The sequence below is a fragment of the Micromys minutus genome, assembly GCF_963924665.1.
Source record: "Micromys minutus genome assembly, chromosome: 1".
Classification (NCBI taxonomy): Eukaryota; Metazoa; Chordata; class Mammalia; order Rodentia; family Muridae; genus Micromys; species Micromys minutus.
The window spans coordinates 91,675,902-91,693,727 of NC_137969.1; the positions used below are offsets into that span (position 1 = coordinate 91,675,902).

General features: G+C 43.9%; 1 protein-coding gene across 1 annotated transcript; it reads left to right on the forward strand.

Annotated features, from left to right (window-relative positions):
* The first annotated feature begins 2,015 nt into the window (after nucleotides 1–2,015).
* Nucleotides 2,016–7,727, forward strand: LOC308433110 (procathepsin L). Its single transcript, XM_080933014.1, has 8 exons — nucleotides 2,016–2,119; nucleotides 3,017–3,153; nucleotides 3,712–3,834; nucleotides 3,942–4,088; nucleotides 4,633–4,857; nucleotides 5,083–5,245; nucleotides 6,359–6,476; nucleotides 7,325–7,727. Exons 2-8 carry the CDS (start codon nucleotides 3,028–3,030, stop codon nucleotides 7,425–7,427), a joined length of 1,005 nt encoding a protein of 334 aa, XP_080789140.1. The 5' UTR covers nucleotides 2,016–2,119; nucleotides 3,017–3,027; the 3' UTR covers nucleotides 7,428–7,727.
* The last annotated feature ends 10,099 nt before the right edge of the window (nucleotides 7,728–17,826 follow it).

Consider the following 17,826-nt stretch of genomic DNA (forward strand, 5'->3'; position numbering starts at 1 on the left):
TAAATGTATTCACATAGTCCCACTAAGTCCACATGCCTGTATGTTTGTCATGAGTGTGCAGTAACTTCCAGGAGCCAGGAGAGAGTATCATATCCCTGAAGGAGTTAAGAGTTACCAGCAGTTGTAAACTTGGGTTTGGATCCTGGGAACTAATGGTTTCCTCTGGAAAAGCAGGAAGGGTTCTTAACTGCTGAGCTCACCTCACTTTTGTTTAAAAAACAAAACAAAACTAGAGAAGAATTATGGAGGGGACAGGAATGTTTATTTTTTCCATTTTTTTCTGCAATGAATATGCTTTTCACTGTTGTTTTATGAAATGTGTCTCAGTGTGTCGACTGGGCTCAAAATCATAGAGATCTGCCTGGCTTGACTTCTGGAGTGCAGGAATTTAAGCCTTCGATACCAGATCCAGTGTGAATATGCTTTTTAAAGTTTTTTTTAAAGACACTTAAAAAAAAAAAACTCATTTTGCAGCTAGGTGTGGTAATGCACACCTTTAATCTCAGCACTAGGGAGGCAGAAACTAATAGATTTCTTTGCATTCCAGGCCAGTCAGGGACACAAAACCCCCCGTCTCAAAATACAACAACAACCACAATAAAAGCCTCATTTTGTGTAGGTATGCATGTGCCATCAGCACATACAACTTTTGGATCTCTTCTTTCACCATTCAGATCTCTGAGGTAGAACTTAGGCTTGGCTTCAGGCAACTCTTTAACACTAAGCAATCTCACCAAGCCCTGAATGTGACTTTTTAAAATTACTTTTAAAAATACTTTTTTAGGGGCAGGAAGTGGTAAGTGTACTTCTTTAATTCCAGCACTTGGGAGGTAGGCAGATCTCTATGAGTTTTGAGGCCAACCTCATCCACAGAGCAAGTTCCAGGACAGCCAAGGCTACACTGAAAAACCCTGTCTCAGAAAATATTTAAAAATTTATTATAAAATACATTACAAATTTTTTAAAAAATCACACATTGAAATGAGCCAAACTCAAAGATTATAAAACTCAATGAACTTCTAAACAGAATAGCCAATAGTAAAAATCCTTATGTGGCTAAAAAACTTTTTTGAATTTTTTTCCTTAAATCTTACCTATACCTGTAGATTTTTTTTCTATATCCAAGTAATTTCTTCAAGCTTCACAACTACATCTTTCTATTAAATATTCCCCCTCACTCGTGAGGGGGGAGCTGGGAGAAGGAAATTGAAGCATATAGCAGCATGATACTGTGCGGTGCACACCTTTAATCCCTGTGATTTCAAACCCAGCTGGTCTATAAAGCGAAACTCTATAACCCCTATCCCGGACAAATTTTTTTTTCCAGCGAATTCACCAAATTCCAGAAGAAACATTTTAAGACTGAGAAAAACAATTCATAATGCAGAGTAGGAAAACAGACCCCATCGTTCTCAACTGTTTTTCTTTCTCTCCCTCTTTCTTTTTAAGTCACCATCCTACATTCCCCCACCCCCGCGTACCCGCCTGCCAGGAAAATAATTTCTACCAGACTGGAGAGAAAGGCTCCTAGGGAACAATCCATGAATAGGTAAGGCAGGAAGTGCGGCGTCAGAAGCCGCGTGCTGACCATGGCCTCATCTTATTGGATTTATTTTTTCCATCTCAAGATTTTTCAAAATTCTATGGAAGCCCGTCTAGCCAGACCCTGGAGAGGTGATTCTGTCCTCGGCTCTGTCTTCTTCCACTTACATCAGCATTGTTGTGGGTTAAACAGAAACCACGGGTTATACAACTCTCCATCCTGCCCATTTTAACCTGCAACTCTAATACTAAAGAAAAAGTGGGGCCGAGTTGGAAATTCCTCAGCAGAGTTTTTTTCTAAACCAAAGCACCACCTTGGCGCCGACCCTCCAAAGAGATCAGCCTCGCCCCTGCGGCTCGAACAGGTTACGACCCGGCGGCGTCACGCGCCCGGAGTCCCGCAAGCTCCGCCCCGAGGCAGGCACAGCCAATGACGAAGCGGGGGCGGGCCCTACCGGGGCTGTAGCCTGAGAGGCTTTAAAGCTGGAGCCCCGCGCTGCTTTTCCAGATTCTCGGACCTCGGCGATCTCCGGGGCTCCGAGTTTGCAGACTACGTGTGCGCAGCTAGCCGCCTTAGGTGAGTGACCCCATACCCCCCCCCCCCCACCGAGGATTTAAACGCTTCGCAAGCAAGGATAGGTAGGGGAATCTAGAATGCGGGAACCACAGCATCTGCAACCCGGACTGGGGACCCCCGGGTAGGCTAGGATCTCGAGGAGGTGTCCCTCGGCCTCTCCGAAGTAACAGGCCCTTGTTGCCGAGCGGGGTCGTCATCGGGTCATGTGACTCCGAGCTGCCGGGATCCGAAAGGGCCGCGGGACCCCCCGTCAAGCTGGTCACGGGGCCCAGGCTCACTGTGCCGCCATAACACCGTGGGCGGTGGCTGCAAGGGCGGTGCAGACGCCAATCCCCCGGCCGGGCCCAACCGGGCCCCTAACCCGAACCGGGATCGCCTAAGGAGGCAGCGCTTTGAAGCTTCTGTTCAGTGAAGTCAGTTCAGACTGAATTGCAGCTTTGCACACCCTCTGGGTGTTAAAGTACACCCACTTGGGGTCGCCAAATACTGTCAATAAATGACCCGGACTTAGTTGTCCTCTTAAGATTCCGAGGCATACAACTTCGGGAGACTGAAGGCTGCCGTGGCACTGTAATAAGAGAAAAAGGTTTACCCCAGCTCCTATGCCACTTGCCTACTGGCTGTTTTCGTTTCAGCAGCTGAATCCAGTAACCTTCAAAGATTAATTTCTGTCTTGTATTTCTCCGCTCATGCCCGCATTTGTTAACAGGTGCAATGATGCTTTAAAGGTGGTTTAAAATGAATTGGTTAACTGCTGGGCTGGTGGCTCATGGCTGTAAATAATCCCTGCACCTGAAAGATGGAACATTGAAAAAATTTAAAGCCTCAACTATGTGAGAACCTGCCCTTAAAAGCAAAAGGCTTCGGGGGATCCTCATTTCCTCTTCTTTTTCCTAGGTGTTTGAACCATGACTCTTTTACTCCTCCTGGCTGTCCTTTGCTTGGGAACAGCCTTTGCCACTCCAAAATTTGATCAGACGTTTAGCGCGCAGTGGCACCAGTGGAAGTCCACGCACAGAAGGCTCTATGGCACGGTTTGTAGTGTTTGCATTGTCTAGAGAGAATGGTCTTCCTTGCCCTTGGAAGTGTTTGCTTGGTTGATTGCCCACCCACCCCCACCCCAGGCGGTACTGGAACTTGCTCTGTAGACCAGACTGTGAACTCCACCACTGCCGGCCTTTTCTCCCTCCATGATCCCCCACAACCCTCAGTTTATAACCAGAGAGTAGTCTCTGGAAGCCAGCTCTCCGAAGGAATAGCCCAATCACATACCCATTGTGAGCAGGGCTGTGGGTTTTCAGAATGTAGCTGTAGTAGGTCAGTGGTTTTCTTACTTAAGGTTTATCTAGTGAGACACATATATCACTAGTGACTTACCACGCTTGTGTCTGGGTATTTGGGACTAGAGTTAGAAAATACCATATGTGGGTGCTGAGAATTAAACCTGAGTCTTCCACACGTGGTCTTAAACACAGCCAGCGCTCCAGCCCCATCTCTGCTTCCGGGATCAAAAGCCTGGGCCAACCAGCCTCTGGCTCTCCCTGTATTTTTAACAAAAAAACGAAAACTGCCTGTTCTGTGCTTGCTTCTAGAATGAGGAAGAGTGGAGGAGAGCGGTGTGGGAGAAGAACATGAAAATGATCCAGCTACACAACGGGGAATACAGCGAAGGGAAGCACGGCTTCACCATGGAGATGAACGCCTTCGGTGACATGGTGGGTGGGGCGTGTGAACTCAGAGCCCTCTCCTCCATTTTCTTTTCACAGAGTTAGCTCACCTTTTCTGCTTTCTTTTTTCCTTTTTCTCCTGCCTTTCCTGGAAGACCAATGAGGAGTTCAGGCAGGTGGTGAATGGCTATCGTCACCAGAAGCACAAGAAGGGGAGGGTATTCCAGGAGCCTCTGATGCTTCAGATACCCAAGTCTGTGGACTGGAGAGAAAAGGGTTGTGTGACTCCAGTGAAGAATCAGGTATGAGGGCTTGGGGAAGTCTTGAGTTCGATCCCCAGGATCCACACTTGTCAGGGACAGGGGAAGGGAGAGAGGGTGCAGCATCACTGAAGATAATGGCTCCCCTCCCCCAGCAGCTAGCAACCGGGAGGAGCCAGGTCCCCATGAGACCCTCTGTTCTCTCTGTGCTTTAGCCTTGACCACAGTGGTTGTTTGGTCTGTTACGCTTTTGGATGGTGAGCGAAACAGGGTCTCACACTCCAAAGCCCAGCCTGGCCTCAAACCCAGAATCCTCTTGCCTTAATCTTCCTAGTGAATTGTGGGCATACACTGCCCCACACAGCTTCCTGTTTTCTGTATTAGTATGCACTTATATGGGGTGGGGGGAAGTTTTAATCCCATCCCTTGGGAGGCTGAGGCAGGCGGATCTGAGTTCAAGGCCATCCCTGCCTAAAGGGATATTTCTAGGCCAGCCAGGGCTACACAGGAAAGGCCTTGTTTCAAACAAACAAAAGTATGCATATTTAAAGGTGGTTGTGCTGTTTCTCTCTTTTTCCCTCTTCAGGGCCAGTGTGGTTCTTGTTGGGCTTTCAGCGCATCGGGTTGCCTAGAAGGGCAGATGTTCCTGAAGACTGGCAAGCTGGTCTCACTGAGTGAGCAGAACCTTGTGGACTGTTCTCATCCTCAAGGCAACCAGGGTTGTAATGGAGGCTTGATGGACTATGCTTTCCAGTACATTAAGGAAAACGGAGGCCTGGACTCGGAGGACTCTTATCCCTACGAAGCGAAGGTAACCAGTTTGCTTCATCCCAGCTTCCCTTTTTCAGAAAAAGGAGGCATCACCAGATGTGGTTTTTAGAGTTCATACTTTGGTGGGTAACTCTCAGCACCAAATGATGGTTTCTGAGTGTTGACCTCGAGCTGTGAGCTGCAAGTCACTTGTCGTGTTTCTAGAACTCATGCTCTAAGAGGTACAAGCCTTTGTGATCAGATCTCTTCCCCTTCACTTTCACAGGATGGAACTTGTAAATACAGAGCCGAGTTTGCTGCAGGTAATGACACTGGGTACGTGGATATCCCTCAGCAGGAGAAGGCCCTCATGAAGGCTGTGGCGACCGTGGGGCCTATTTCTGTGGCCATGGATGCAAGCCATCCGTCCCTCCAGTTCTACAGTTCAGGTAATGGTCAGAATTGGCACTTCCCTGACTTTGGGGAAGGGGTGTTTGTGGATGTCCCTTGGAAGTTCTGAAGCATCAGATCCCCTGGAGCTAGAACTAAGTCCATCTAATATGGGTTCTGGAACCACAACTCAGATTCCCTGTAAAATCAGTGAGTACAATTAACTCCAGCTCTCCAGCACCTCTGCTCTTCAATGTTTTAATGCATTCATTGGGGGTGGAGGTGGGGGATTAGAGGACAACCTAGATAATTGCAGTTGGCATTTCCTTCTGTTGTATGTAGCTCCAGAATCAAACTCAGGCCCTGAGCTGTGTTAACAAGCATTTCTCTCTGCTGAACCATCTCACCATGTGAAAATTTTTTTTAATATTGTGAATTACTCTATAGATAGAACATGATTTGTGTAAATCATCTCCAACAGCTAGATCTTTTTCCAAAAGATTTTTTTTATTGCTATAATTAGGGCTTCATTTGTAAGATAGAAGGGAAGGAGAGAGAAAGAAAGAGAAAGCTTTTCTGTCCATAAACATTTTCTTTAGATTTCATAGTAGCAGGCATTATGGTTATTGTTAATGTGGCTAGAAAATGGATCCTACTACTAGAGGCTTTAAAGCAATAGGATTTTTTTAATTGAGAGGAGGGAGGGTGTGGCTCAGTTGGTAGTGTTTCCCAGCATTCTTTATGCCCTGGCTCAATCTTGGCACTGCATGAAACCAGGCATGGTGTTCATTCCTATAATTCCAACTCTTGGGAGGCAGAGGAAGGAGGATCAGGAGTTCACCCCATTCTTGGCTACATAGCAAGTTGGAGAGCAGCTTGGAGAACATAAAACTCCCGTCTCAAATACTGTGATAGGATTTCACTGTCACCTTGGCTAGCCTAGAACTCTCTCTGCACACCAGGCTGGCCTTGAACTCGGAGCTGTCTGTCTGCCTCCCGAGTTCTGAGATTAGGTGGTGCACCATCACACCCAGTGTAGCCACTACTATTTTTTGACTAGTATCTTCTACAGTTTGGGGTCTGTGACATTACAGAATTTTGACATGCAGTTGTGGGGATAGAATGGGCTTCTGTTTTGTGACTAGAAACAAGTGTTCATTTCACCCTACCAGGCATCTACTACGAGCCCAACTGTAGCAGCAAGGACCTCGACCATGGGGTTCTGGTGGTTGGCTATGGATTTGAAGGCACAGATTCAAATAAGAATAAATATTGGCTTGTCAAGAACAGGTAAGACTCTTTGTTACACTTTAACTGAAAGGAATTTGTTGGGGATGAGGGGAATCAGTATTTAGATGCAAGTCTATAGATATTTTAAGATTTAAAATCCATTCAGAGCAAAGGATGTGCGTTTAAGATTCTAATGTAAGCTTGTTGGGGAAACTTGCATGTATTTGTAATGGTGGATTTCCAAACTTGGCCCCAAAGTTTCAGTAAGGCTGTATGATTTCAGCATGCTTTTTTTTTTTTCCCCTAGTTTTTAACAAGGGATAACCAGCAGAAATTATAGCTTGTGTGCCTCCCCTGCGTTCTCTACATTCTGCTCTCGGATCTCAGAGGGTTTAATTTTTACAACTGAATCTTTCATTGAGATAGAGCGACAGAATGTGGAGACGGTATATTAAGCTTCTAGTTGGCCTTGTTTTCCTCTTAAAAGTTAGAGAACTAAGTTTAGCGTAGTTGGCTGAGTGCTTGCCTACAAGACAAACTCTAGGTTCAGTTCTCAGCACCACATACAGCCTGGCATGGAGGTGCATGTCTGTATCCCAGTACTGCTGGCCTTACTGTCATGCTTTTAGAGAATTGGTGGCATTATCCGTGGCTTCACCAAATGGTGTCTCTAAGGGCTTGGGCAATGACTCAGTGGATAAGGTATTTGCTGCTCAGTCGTGAGAACCTGTGTGTGCTTGGATGTGTGTACTGCAAGACACAGCTGTAACCCCAGTTCTGGGCACTGGAGGACTGTGAGCTCCGGGTTTAGTGAGACACAGTTCAAGGCCCACAGGAATGAGTGCTTCTGTGTGTAGGTCTCCTGTTTGTATGAACTGTTCTCTCATATTTGCTTGGATCTCTTTCAGCTGGGGTGAAGAGTGGGGTATTCATGGTTACATCAAAATAGCCAAAGACAGAGACAACCACTGTGGACTTGCCACCGCGGCCAGCTATCCTATCGTGAATTGATAGGCATCGGGAATAAGGACTTATGGACACTGTAACCCAAGGAATTCATCTTAAAACTGACCAAACCCTTACCGAGTGAGACCATGGTACTTGAATCACTGAGGATCCAAGTCATGATTTGAATTCTGTTTGACATTTTTACATGGGTTAAGTGTTACCACTACTTACAACTACTGTTATAAACAGCTTTATGATATTCAACACTTAATGCTTAATTCTGAGTCTGAAATATTTGTTTTATAAAGGTTGTATAAAAAACTCTTATCTTTTAAAAATAAAATTTAGCTCATTGTGTGTGTATGTGGGACTGCCGTGTGTACTGTGTTGACAAATGTTTGGGACTAAGGACTGATTCGGGGTGTTGTGGTACAGCTGGGAAAAGGTGGCATAATCTCTGGAGCCTTCTGATTTTACCTCCACATCCCATCAGATTAGGTATGAGTAAGTGGATCTAGCTTATTCGGGATAATTGGTTTTGTTTTGTTTTTATTTATGTGAGTGTGTACGTGGTAAGTATAACATGCTACATGTGTGGAGGTCAGAGAACAACTCAGTTCTACAGCATTAATCCTATTGATCAAAATCAGGTTGTCAGGCTGGACCACAGGTGCCTTTTACTGGTTTTAAGTGACATATAATTACATGTGTTTATAAAATACAATAGAATGTGTTGTGGTAAGTGTAATACAGTTCCTCCCATTGTGACCCCTAACCATAAATTATTTTTGTTACTGCTTCATAACTGTAATCCTGCTACTGTTGTGAATCATAAATAATATAGATATTATTTATTTATTTTGGAAATAGAGGTTCACTAAAGGAGTCACAACCTAAAACTGGATTTTACAAGAGTTCATAGACCTTGATAGACACTGCCGGAAGGGATGGTGGTAGGGCATGGGAAGACTGGAGCAGTGTGTTTCACGGAAGTTAAGGAAGCAAGGTGAAGGCAGATGCTCAGCTGACTTCCTTTCCAGTCCTTTTATTGTATCTCAGCCCTGAGCATATGCAATGGTGCCATCCACAATCAGGGTTAGATCTTACCTTCAGCCTTCTCTGAGAATCTCTCACTGGATACACCATCTCTTAGATTATTTCTGTTTTGGGGTGTTGGGAATGAAGGAAGTGTTTGCATAGCAGGTGTGCAGGTACTTATAAAGGTACAAGTTCAGTGACTTCTGTAACCACACTCCATGTGGGTGTTGGGAATTGAACTTGGGTCCTCTACAAGAGCAGCAAGTACTCTTAAACCATGAAGTTATCTCTCCAGCCCCCTGTTGTGTGCCACATGGCCGGCCGAAGTTAACATCTGAGGGCTTGAAGGAACAGATCTACAAGTTGGTCAAGAAAGGTCTGACTCCCAGATTTGTATGATCCTGGGGGACTCTCATGGTGTGGCACAGGTCCATTTTTGTGACTAGAAATCTTGAGAACCCTTAAGCCTCATCTGTGACTTCCCTCTGGATCTCTACCATTTGGTTAAGAAAGCACTTTCTTTCGAAAGCACCTTGAGAGGAACAGGATAAGGATGCTAAATTCTGCCGATTCTGACAGCGGAATTCACCAGTTGACTAGATAGTATAAAGACTAAGCAGGCGCTCCCACCCAATTAGAAATGAGTCATCCACAGCCTTTGATCTAATGGCATAAATGCTGTTGTGTACACAGCACTTGGAGTAAAAAGGGAAAAAATCAAGGGAAGCCAGGTAGGGGCTGGTAAAGCAGCCTACTTCCTGGAGCAAAGGTAGGTATCCTTAAGCTACACAACAGCCCCCCACCTTATTTTCTGAGACAGTCTCTCATTGGGCTTATCCCTTTGGCTAGTCAGATTGGTCAGTGAACAGGCATGTGCTACTGCCTGGTGTTTATGTCAGTTCTACAGGATCCAAACGTGGGTCCTCATGCATCTTTTCCACTCTACGTGATCCCAGACCATTCTGTCTTAGGGTTTTATTTTGCTTGCGATTTAGGGTGAAGAGACACCATGACAGTGGCAACTCTTAGGACACCATTTAGTTGGAGCTGGTTACAGTTCAGAGGTTCAGTCCATTATCGTCGAGGCGGGAAGCAATGAGGCATGTAGGCTGACATGATACTGAAGAAGGAGCTAAGAGTTCTACATCATAACATGCAGTAGGAAGAGAGCTGGTTTGAGCTTTTGAGATTGTAAAACTCACGCCCTAATGACATACTTCCTAAAATTTATAACAGGGTTGATAGTTAAAGTTTAAACATAAGCAATCTTAACCACTCTTATCAGTCTGTAAAACTCAGCACATAGACATCACCACCAGAGAAAACAAAAACAAAGACCTAATCTATCAAAGTCCATAGTTCTGGGAAAGTCCCCAAATGTACTAACCCAGCTTTTTTACTTGTGTAGTTCTGTTTCTAGCTAGCTGTTCTTGTTAACCAAAGTATGCCAATCCACGACTTGGTTTTCGTGCTTAAAAACTTATTCTTCAAAAGGCTCAGGGCTATGCTGGAATCCAAAACACCTAGTGGAGTCATCTGCCAACTAATAGTCTTTTTGAAAAAGGAAAAAGCTTAAGAGTTAGGGCCACAGATATGAGCATCAGACACACCAGACACTGAGATGTTTCTATCTCATTGTGCAGCCTGGCAAAGGATCCCTAAATGTCCCTCCTTACCTAAGGTCTAGTTGTGCTAACAGAGCCTGACATAATAAAAATGTATATCTAGCTTCTTTGTCTATTTTGTTGAGCTTTAGTTTGATAAACTGAGTCATACGAGAAACTTCTGTTATGGCACTATGAAAGGATCAGAAAAATCTTAATAAAACTTAACAGGGCTAAAAGTGCAAATCCTAACCTCATAAAAGCTACATGATAAACTGCTAAACATGCAGGTTAAAAGTCAGTCACCTTATACGTAATCAAATTCTTTAATATGTTCACGATTATACTTACAGTCATGCTAACAACAAACATACCTTATTTACAAATGCAATTTTTATTTGGCCATATTTTTCCAAAGTCAAGCCTAAAGCAAATAACTCAAAACAAAGTTTGTTTAAAATCAGGTATATTTAATAGAGGACCCTCAAAACTTCCCAGAGATCTGCTGAATCTGCTGGCACTTAAAATGTTTAATGGGGAGGTGAAAGCATAAGGGACAGGGATGTGATAGACAAGGTGGCCATGTTGTTTCCAGGATAGGAAGAAAGTACAGAGCCACGTGAGCAAGACAAGGTTATGAGAAGGCAAGTGATTCAGTAGTGATCCTGAACTACAGTGGCTTGGTTTCCAGAAAGCTTGCCCACCTAACAGATTCACTCTTAGTGGCAACCCTAAGGCCTCCAAAGACAATGGGGCACAGACTACTCCACCTGGACTATGGTCCTGATAACTGCTGGATAAAGAACTGCCCCGTGCCTTGCCTGCCTCTAGAGTCCTGCCCAAATTGTAGGCACCGTTGAGTTGACTGCCTTGCTCTGCCTCATCAAGGTGGGTCAGTTTTGCCAAGTTCCTCCACCACAGGAAAATCTCTCAGACCTTCTGAAGCCAGCTGGTGAAGACTTGCTGTCCTGTGCAGCAGCTGAAGATACAATGTTGTCCTATACAGCAGCTGAAGACAGTGTTATCCTAGACGGCAGCTGGGTATACCTTTCAAGTTATAACTCCTGCTATCATTTAGCCTTCTCAGATCTCTGACGCTATTAGGAACTAACTGTAGCTTTATCAGTTTAACATCAGCTGCCTGGTCAATGAATTTTGTGTATGAAAACCAGGCTTCGGTTTTTCTAGAGCTCTTGGGTCTCCTGATGAGGGAGTCAAACTCATAAAAGGATGCTTCAATGTAACTTTTTAACTATTCCTTTATTTAGAAAAACTTGCTTCCCAGTGAATGACTGCTCTCAATAATCAATCACTTATGTTTTCTGATAAATGATTTGATTTTTTAAAAAAGGGGCTGAGTATATAGAAATTTAAGTAACGTATAAAGGCCTAAAAGTGCTTTAAAATATGTAAACTCAATTTATGAAGTCTAAAAGCAATTGAAAAAAAAATTTAAAGTATCATCTTTACATTTTTAACATACTAATCAGTAGAGTTTGATACTTAAAAATCCTTTGTCACTGCCAGGTGATGGTGGCCCAGGCCTTTAATCTCAGCACTTGGAAAGCAGAGGCAGGCAAATCTCTGAATTTGAGGCCAGCCTGGTCTACAGAGTGAGTTCCAAGACAGACAGGGTTACACAAGAGAAACTTTGTCTCAGAAACAAAAATGTTTCTTATCATGCTGAAAACATCTCTGTTCAGCCATCTGGACAAAGAAAAAAAACTTTTTTTAACTCAAAATCATTTTTGGGTCCCTAAGCTTTTACTCTATGACTTAAAGGCATGATGAGTCTACTCCAGCAATTTACTGGTCTCTTTTATAACTTCACATAAATTTCTGGTCCTTTAAGATCCTTAACCTTAGTTTTTGTCCCTAGTCTCCATCTGTCTTGGAAGATCTCTCAGCTGACAGACACCACCCAGAAGTCAGCTGCAGACTACAAACTACTCCAAAGTTGATGTAACACACCAGTCCTTGGTGGTCCAGAAAACCAGAGAACCCTGGACTTCATGAAAGCTGATATGAACCAGTCTAGCTGATGTGATGATTGTTCCTGTCTCTCCAGCCAGGTCAGCTGACCAGATGCTTCTGATGAATGCCCCAATTGCCTGAATCAAGTCCCAGCCTTTGAACAGCATTCCAGCTTTCCTGAGACCTGACAGTGACATTCTAATTTCAGCTGAGAAGCAGTTACAGAAAGGAATGTCACCCCTTATTGTCAACAAAAAGCTGGAATGTTAGATCCGAAGGAAACTCCCTGGCAAAAGGGACAAAATGAATATCTATAGTCCCTATGGTATACCAGGACTTAGGCTGCCCTCCAGGGACCTCATTATCAAAAATGTACCTGTTAAAACCACATAGACCAAGACCTACCAACAGGTAGATTCATTAGCTGAAGTTGTTCTATCATATGATAGGGTACTCAACCTGCTTTATCAGAACAAGGAGGACATTGTGTGGCTTTAAGAGAAAATTGTTGTTTCTATGCAAATCACTCAGAAATCATTAGAGATAATTTCGCTGTACTTCAGAAAATATAAATCTCAGAAGAGAAAAGACCCGAAATGGGGCAAGCGGTTCCCATTCTCATTTTTTAGTTCCTTCTGGCTGGTAACTGTGCTGTCAACTGTTACAGGACCCTGGGCACTTTTGCTCCTGCTGATTACTGCTAGCCCATGCATCGTTGATACATAAAATCCCATCTGGGTGTCTGTACTGGCTGGTTTTGTGCCAACTTGAGGAAAGTTAGAGTCGTCAGAGAGAAAGGAGCCTCAGTTGAGAAAATGCGTCTACGAGATACTGTTGTAAGGCATTTATCAATTAGTGATCAATATAGGAGAGCCCAGCCCATTGTGGGTGGTGCCATCCCTGAGCTGGTGGTCCTGAGTTCTGTCAGGAAACAAACTGAGTAAGTCAGGGAAAGCAAGCCAGCAAGCATTCTCCTCCATGGCCTCTTACATTAGCTCTTATCTCCAAATTCCTACCCTGTTCGAGTCCCTGTCCTGACTTCTTCTAATGATGGACAGTGCTGTGGAAATGTAAGCCAAATAAACCCTTTCCTATCCAACTTGCTGTTTCATCATGGCAATAGAAACTCAAACTAAAACTGTGTCATTAAGTTGATGGTTATTAAATCCCCATTGATAAATTATTTCTCTGCCCATGAGATGAGCTGATTTCAGATTAGATTATATTAAATGCAAGTTTTATAGGGAAGCTACTGTCAGGCAAGTTCACTGGCAAGGATGGAGGCCAGGGAAATCACCATGGGAAGGGAAAGGGAAGAGAGAGTATGTGCATGCAGAGAGAGAAGGAAAGAAAGTAAGAAGGAGAAAGAGGAAGAGAGAGCACACATGTACCAAAATATCCGTATTATATAGGGGAGAGGCTCTGAGGGAAAGGAAGCCCAGTACCTGGGCTGGAAAGTTCAGGGTTAGGGACAGTATGCCAGGTAGGAACTGAGGAATGCTGGGAAAACATGGAGGCCAGGTCTTCTTTGATAGGTAAAATATGCACCTCAGTCCCTTGTCCTGGGGTCACAACCAAACACTATTATGAACAGGTACCCCCCCCACACACACACACAGAGTCAAGGGGCAAATGTGACGGTGAACATTATGTTTAAAAGTTTTAAATCGCTGTATTTAAGAGGACTATAAAATAAAAATGTCTCTAACCCATAAGTCCTGCTTGCCCAAGGACAGATAACTTTCTGGAATGCTAGGGACTGCTCTTATAATTTCCCAATCTTATTTACGTAAGGCAACAACCACTTGTTTTTGCTCCTTTCGACATGCTTGCTTGCCCTGACTGCTTGTGCAGGATGTGTGCCTGGATGCATGTAGGTAGGATATGTGCCTGATTACATGTAGGCCGGAAGTACGTTAAAATGTGTTTTTGCCTCTAATTGCACAGAGGCAACAGGTACATAACCTTGTGGGGTTTGCCTTTATAAAACTTTTGACAAATGTAATTCAGACCTGCATCTAGACAGCCTCTCAGCTGCAGTCCTGATTCCATGAGTATCTGGCACCAGTATCTGAATAAAATCTCCTCTTTGTTAAAATTTATTCATGCCCAGACTTGTAAAAGTATTGTTTGAGGCTTTTCTGTGCCTCCCTTGCTCCTGAAAAATGACATGGAGACCTGTAATATTTATTAATGAGCTTCTTGCAGTATAGCTGGGTAGCTGCCCATCTATTCTAACATGGCCGTGTTGGCTACTTCCCAACAATGAGTTATCTTAGTCTCAAGGCTGCTCCTGCTTTATCCATGTCCTCATGACGACTCCCCCACCGTGATCTTTGTCAGGACTCTCCGTATGGGACACTTTCTCACTGGGACTTTCTCACTAAGTCCCAACTTAACTTCTCTGCCCACCTATAGGTTGATCAGCTCTTTATTAACCAATCAGAGGTGATAGAGAACAATTCTTACATAGCATTGAGACAGGAGGTGCTTCAATAGTAATGACAATGCCAAATCCAGACTGCAACCAGATTTCTGGGGTACAGAAATCATCATCTGAGTATACACTGTGGAAAATCCACTCTCCTCCCCCAACTCAGGCTGGTGAATCTGTGAGCAACCCCAAAAGCAAAAGGGGGGGTAACCCACCAAACAACAAAGGTGTCAGCTCACAAGACAAGCGTGGCGGTTGCCTGTCCTTCATCCCCTCAGCTACTTGGCCAAGGTGAGTAGAACACTTGAGTCCAGGAAGGTAAAATAACCAACATGAATTTTTTCATAGGCAACAGATTTAAATGTATGTAGTTCATGGGGGTGGGTGATAAGGGATACATGGGAGGGAAAACAGGGGGTTCTTAGATAACTTCATAAAGGAATGTCTGTAACCAGGGATTTATTCTCCAGACATCTGCCAGAAATAGTTCATTCACAACCCAACATCAGAATTGCCTCAGGCCATTAAGAGCCCCAGGCAGTCCGTGCTGGGTTGTCGACTCTCACTTATCACTTTCTGTGGGGAGAGGAAGAGGACGAGGGTTTTGTTATGGGCTGAAAGGAGGTCAAAGATTGAATTTGCCAAAGGACAACCTTCCAAGAAGACTGCTCGGCCGAGATGCCTAATGACCCTGGTCAGAACTACGGTGCGTTTGCTCCCCGGAGCTGTCTCCCAGTGCATAGTCACATACACGTGCTCGGCAAGCACTCTAGCAACTAAGCCACTAAGCTTGAATCTGTAGATTTATTCTTCTGCCAAGATTTGAAATGTTTGGGCCATTATTTTTTTCCAGTGTGTTTCAGTCCCACCTGCCCTCTCCTCTGGGTCTGAACTAACACAAACGTAGATGTGTCGTCATTGCCCGGCCGCCTCGGCTGTTGCCATTCTTTTTCCTTTAGTGTGTATCGTTTAGTTCACATCGGGTGGATTCCAGCATTCCGTCTTCAGGTTTATTGAATGGTCTCTGGTCTATTATATCCACTGGGAGAGCATGCAGTAGGTTTACTTGTTTGTTTATTTATTTTCAGTTTTCTCGCTTCCATTGTTTCTTTTTATAATTCTTTCTGGGGTTGGGGGGGGGGGTGGAGGATGACCTCAAACTCACTGAGTTATCCTCCTTGAATGCCAGGTCCTCCAGTCTCCACCTCCTAAGTGATGGTGTCATAGAAATGCACCCACACCCAGCTTTTAATGAGGTACTAGAGACCAACCTAGGGACTAGGTGTGTGCTAGGCAGTCACTCTATCAGCTGAACTATGTTCCCAGTACTGAGAACTATTTTTAATTTTTTTTTAAATCTTCAATTAATGATTGATGTGTTCTTTTGATGGTTACCTAAAAACCCTTATCAGATAATTATAATATCTTATGTACCTTGTCACTGGTATCTACTGACTGGTGCTCCTTCTTCTTGTGATTTTGTTGATTCTTGGTGTAACACATGACTTTTCTGTATCCTACAGACCGAGGCTGTGGGTTCTAGTTGCCTTTAACAGGTATGACTCAAAGATCAGGTCGGTATGTTTGTTCAGTTTCCTGGCTCAGCTTCTCCAAACCATCCTAGTGGACAAAAAAACAAAACTGGGCCTGACTCATGTTGCATTGCTGCCGAGGGTGGGGTGAAAGTTCAAACCCTCCTTCCCTCACAGTCACCTTCCTGGTAAATTGGGACACTGACTCATGAGCTCAATTGTGTGATCAGCTCCCTGGGCAGCTTTACTGTCTCTCAAGTGGGGTGGGAAGAGGCAAAACTGAAGGCAGGATCAGACCATTGCTACACCAGAGGTGCAGGAGAGTCAGGTCCTCTCTGCTTGGCACTGATACCAGAGACGTCAATTCTATTCAGTCTCCTTGTGATGCCAAAGAAAAGCTTCCCAGAGGTTCTTGATGACAGGAACTGGAGGAGTGAGACCTAATTTGAAACTAGCTTTGTTTAACATTGCCTATCAGTGAGAATTAGTTCGCTATCAGTTCTATGGGGTCAGAGGCTCAGCTGACCACTAATACTACCCTAGTGGGGAATCCATGCCCTGCCTGCTTTCTGCAGGGAATGGAACCTCAGCCCCTCCAACACTGTCTGGGAAATTCAGACACCAGGTTCGACTTTTCCAAAGGGGAAAGGAGATTAATTCCGCTCGACTTTGCTAACAGCACCTGACTAGAGACTCGGGGTTGGGGCAGTAGAAGACTTCTGCAGTGCCCTGACTACATGAACAATATGCAGAAACCCAAGGATCATTCCCAAATAGTGCTGAGCAACGATGTCAAGCTTCTGGTAACCCGAGGCTGCGTTCACTGAGTAACTAGAGTAAAATAGAAATTAAACCATTTCTATTTCTAAAAATTCAAGATCCAGTAACCTTTCTCATAATTTTCAATATTCTTTTCACCGTGGAGACCCATAAAGACAAATTGACTTGGACTGGGGATGTAGCTCAGCTAGTAAAATGCCTCACAAAATCATGAGCAAGAGTTTGATCTCTCAGAACCTAGGTCCAGAGGCAGCCAGTACCTATAATCCCAGAACTGGAAGTATAATCCCAGAAGTATAGGAATCAGCAGTTTCTTAAAGCTCATTGGCCAACCAGTATTGCCTTTTAGTGCATTCCAGGTTCCATGAGAGACCCTGTCTCAAAAGAATAAGGTGGAAGGCTGGCAAGATACCTCAACTTCTTTTTGCCAATTCTGAATAACACAATTCTATGTTTTGTTTCCTAACCTCCATATACATGGGCTATGGCGTGCATTCACGCGCACACACACATGCTAAAGACAAATTTATGAAGAGTCTTTTTCATCAAAATGTATGTGTATGTGTGTATTATATCTGCAAATATTTAAAAGAAAGATATATTACAACTTGGTATGATTTATTTTACTAATATAACACCGGTGATATTTGAACCAGTTATCTGTTATTTGAAAAATTGATAAGTTTTAAAAACCAAGCATGATTATCCTATTAGTTGTGCAGAAAAGGCACATGACTGTGTCCAATATCCATTCACAGTAATAACTTTCAGCAAACTGGAAATATAAGGGACCCTTCTGAACAGATAAAAAGAAATTATAAATAAAGCTGAATGTCACTTGTAATATCCCAGTGCTTTTCCTTTACAACCAAAATTAAGGCAAATGTGCCAGTTCTCCTTTGGATTCATAAAATATCACCAGAGCTGATAGGATGATATCAGTAGGTTAAGACAACTGGCATCGTCATGATCACTTGAATTCAATGCCCAAGACCCCATGGTGCAAGGAGAGAACTGACTTCTGCAAGTTCTCCTTTGACAAGCACATGCACACACCCACCTATACACTGAATAAATGAAAACTCTTTTAAAAATCAAAG

Coding starts and splice junctions, on each gene's coding strand:
- LOC308433110 (XM_080933014.1), top strand. CDS start 3,028: ATGACTCTTTTACTCCTCCTGGCTGTCCTTTGCTTGGGAACAGCCTTT. Junction 5,246..6,358: donor CCTCCAGTTCTACAGTTCAG/GTAATGGTCAGA, acceptor TCACCCTACCAG/GCATCTACTACGAGCCCAAC. Junction 6,477..7,324: donor TATTGGCTTGTCAAGAACAG/GTAAGACTCTTT, acceptor GATCTCTTTCAG/CTGGGGTGAAGAGTGGGGTA.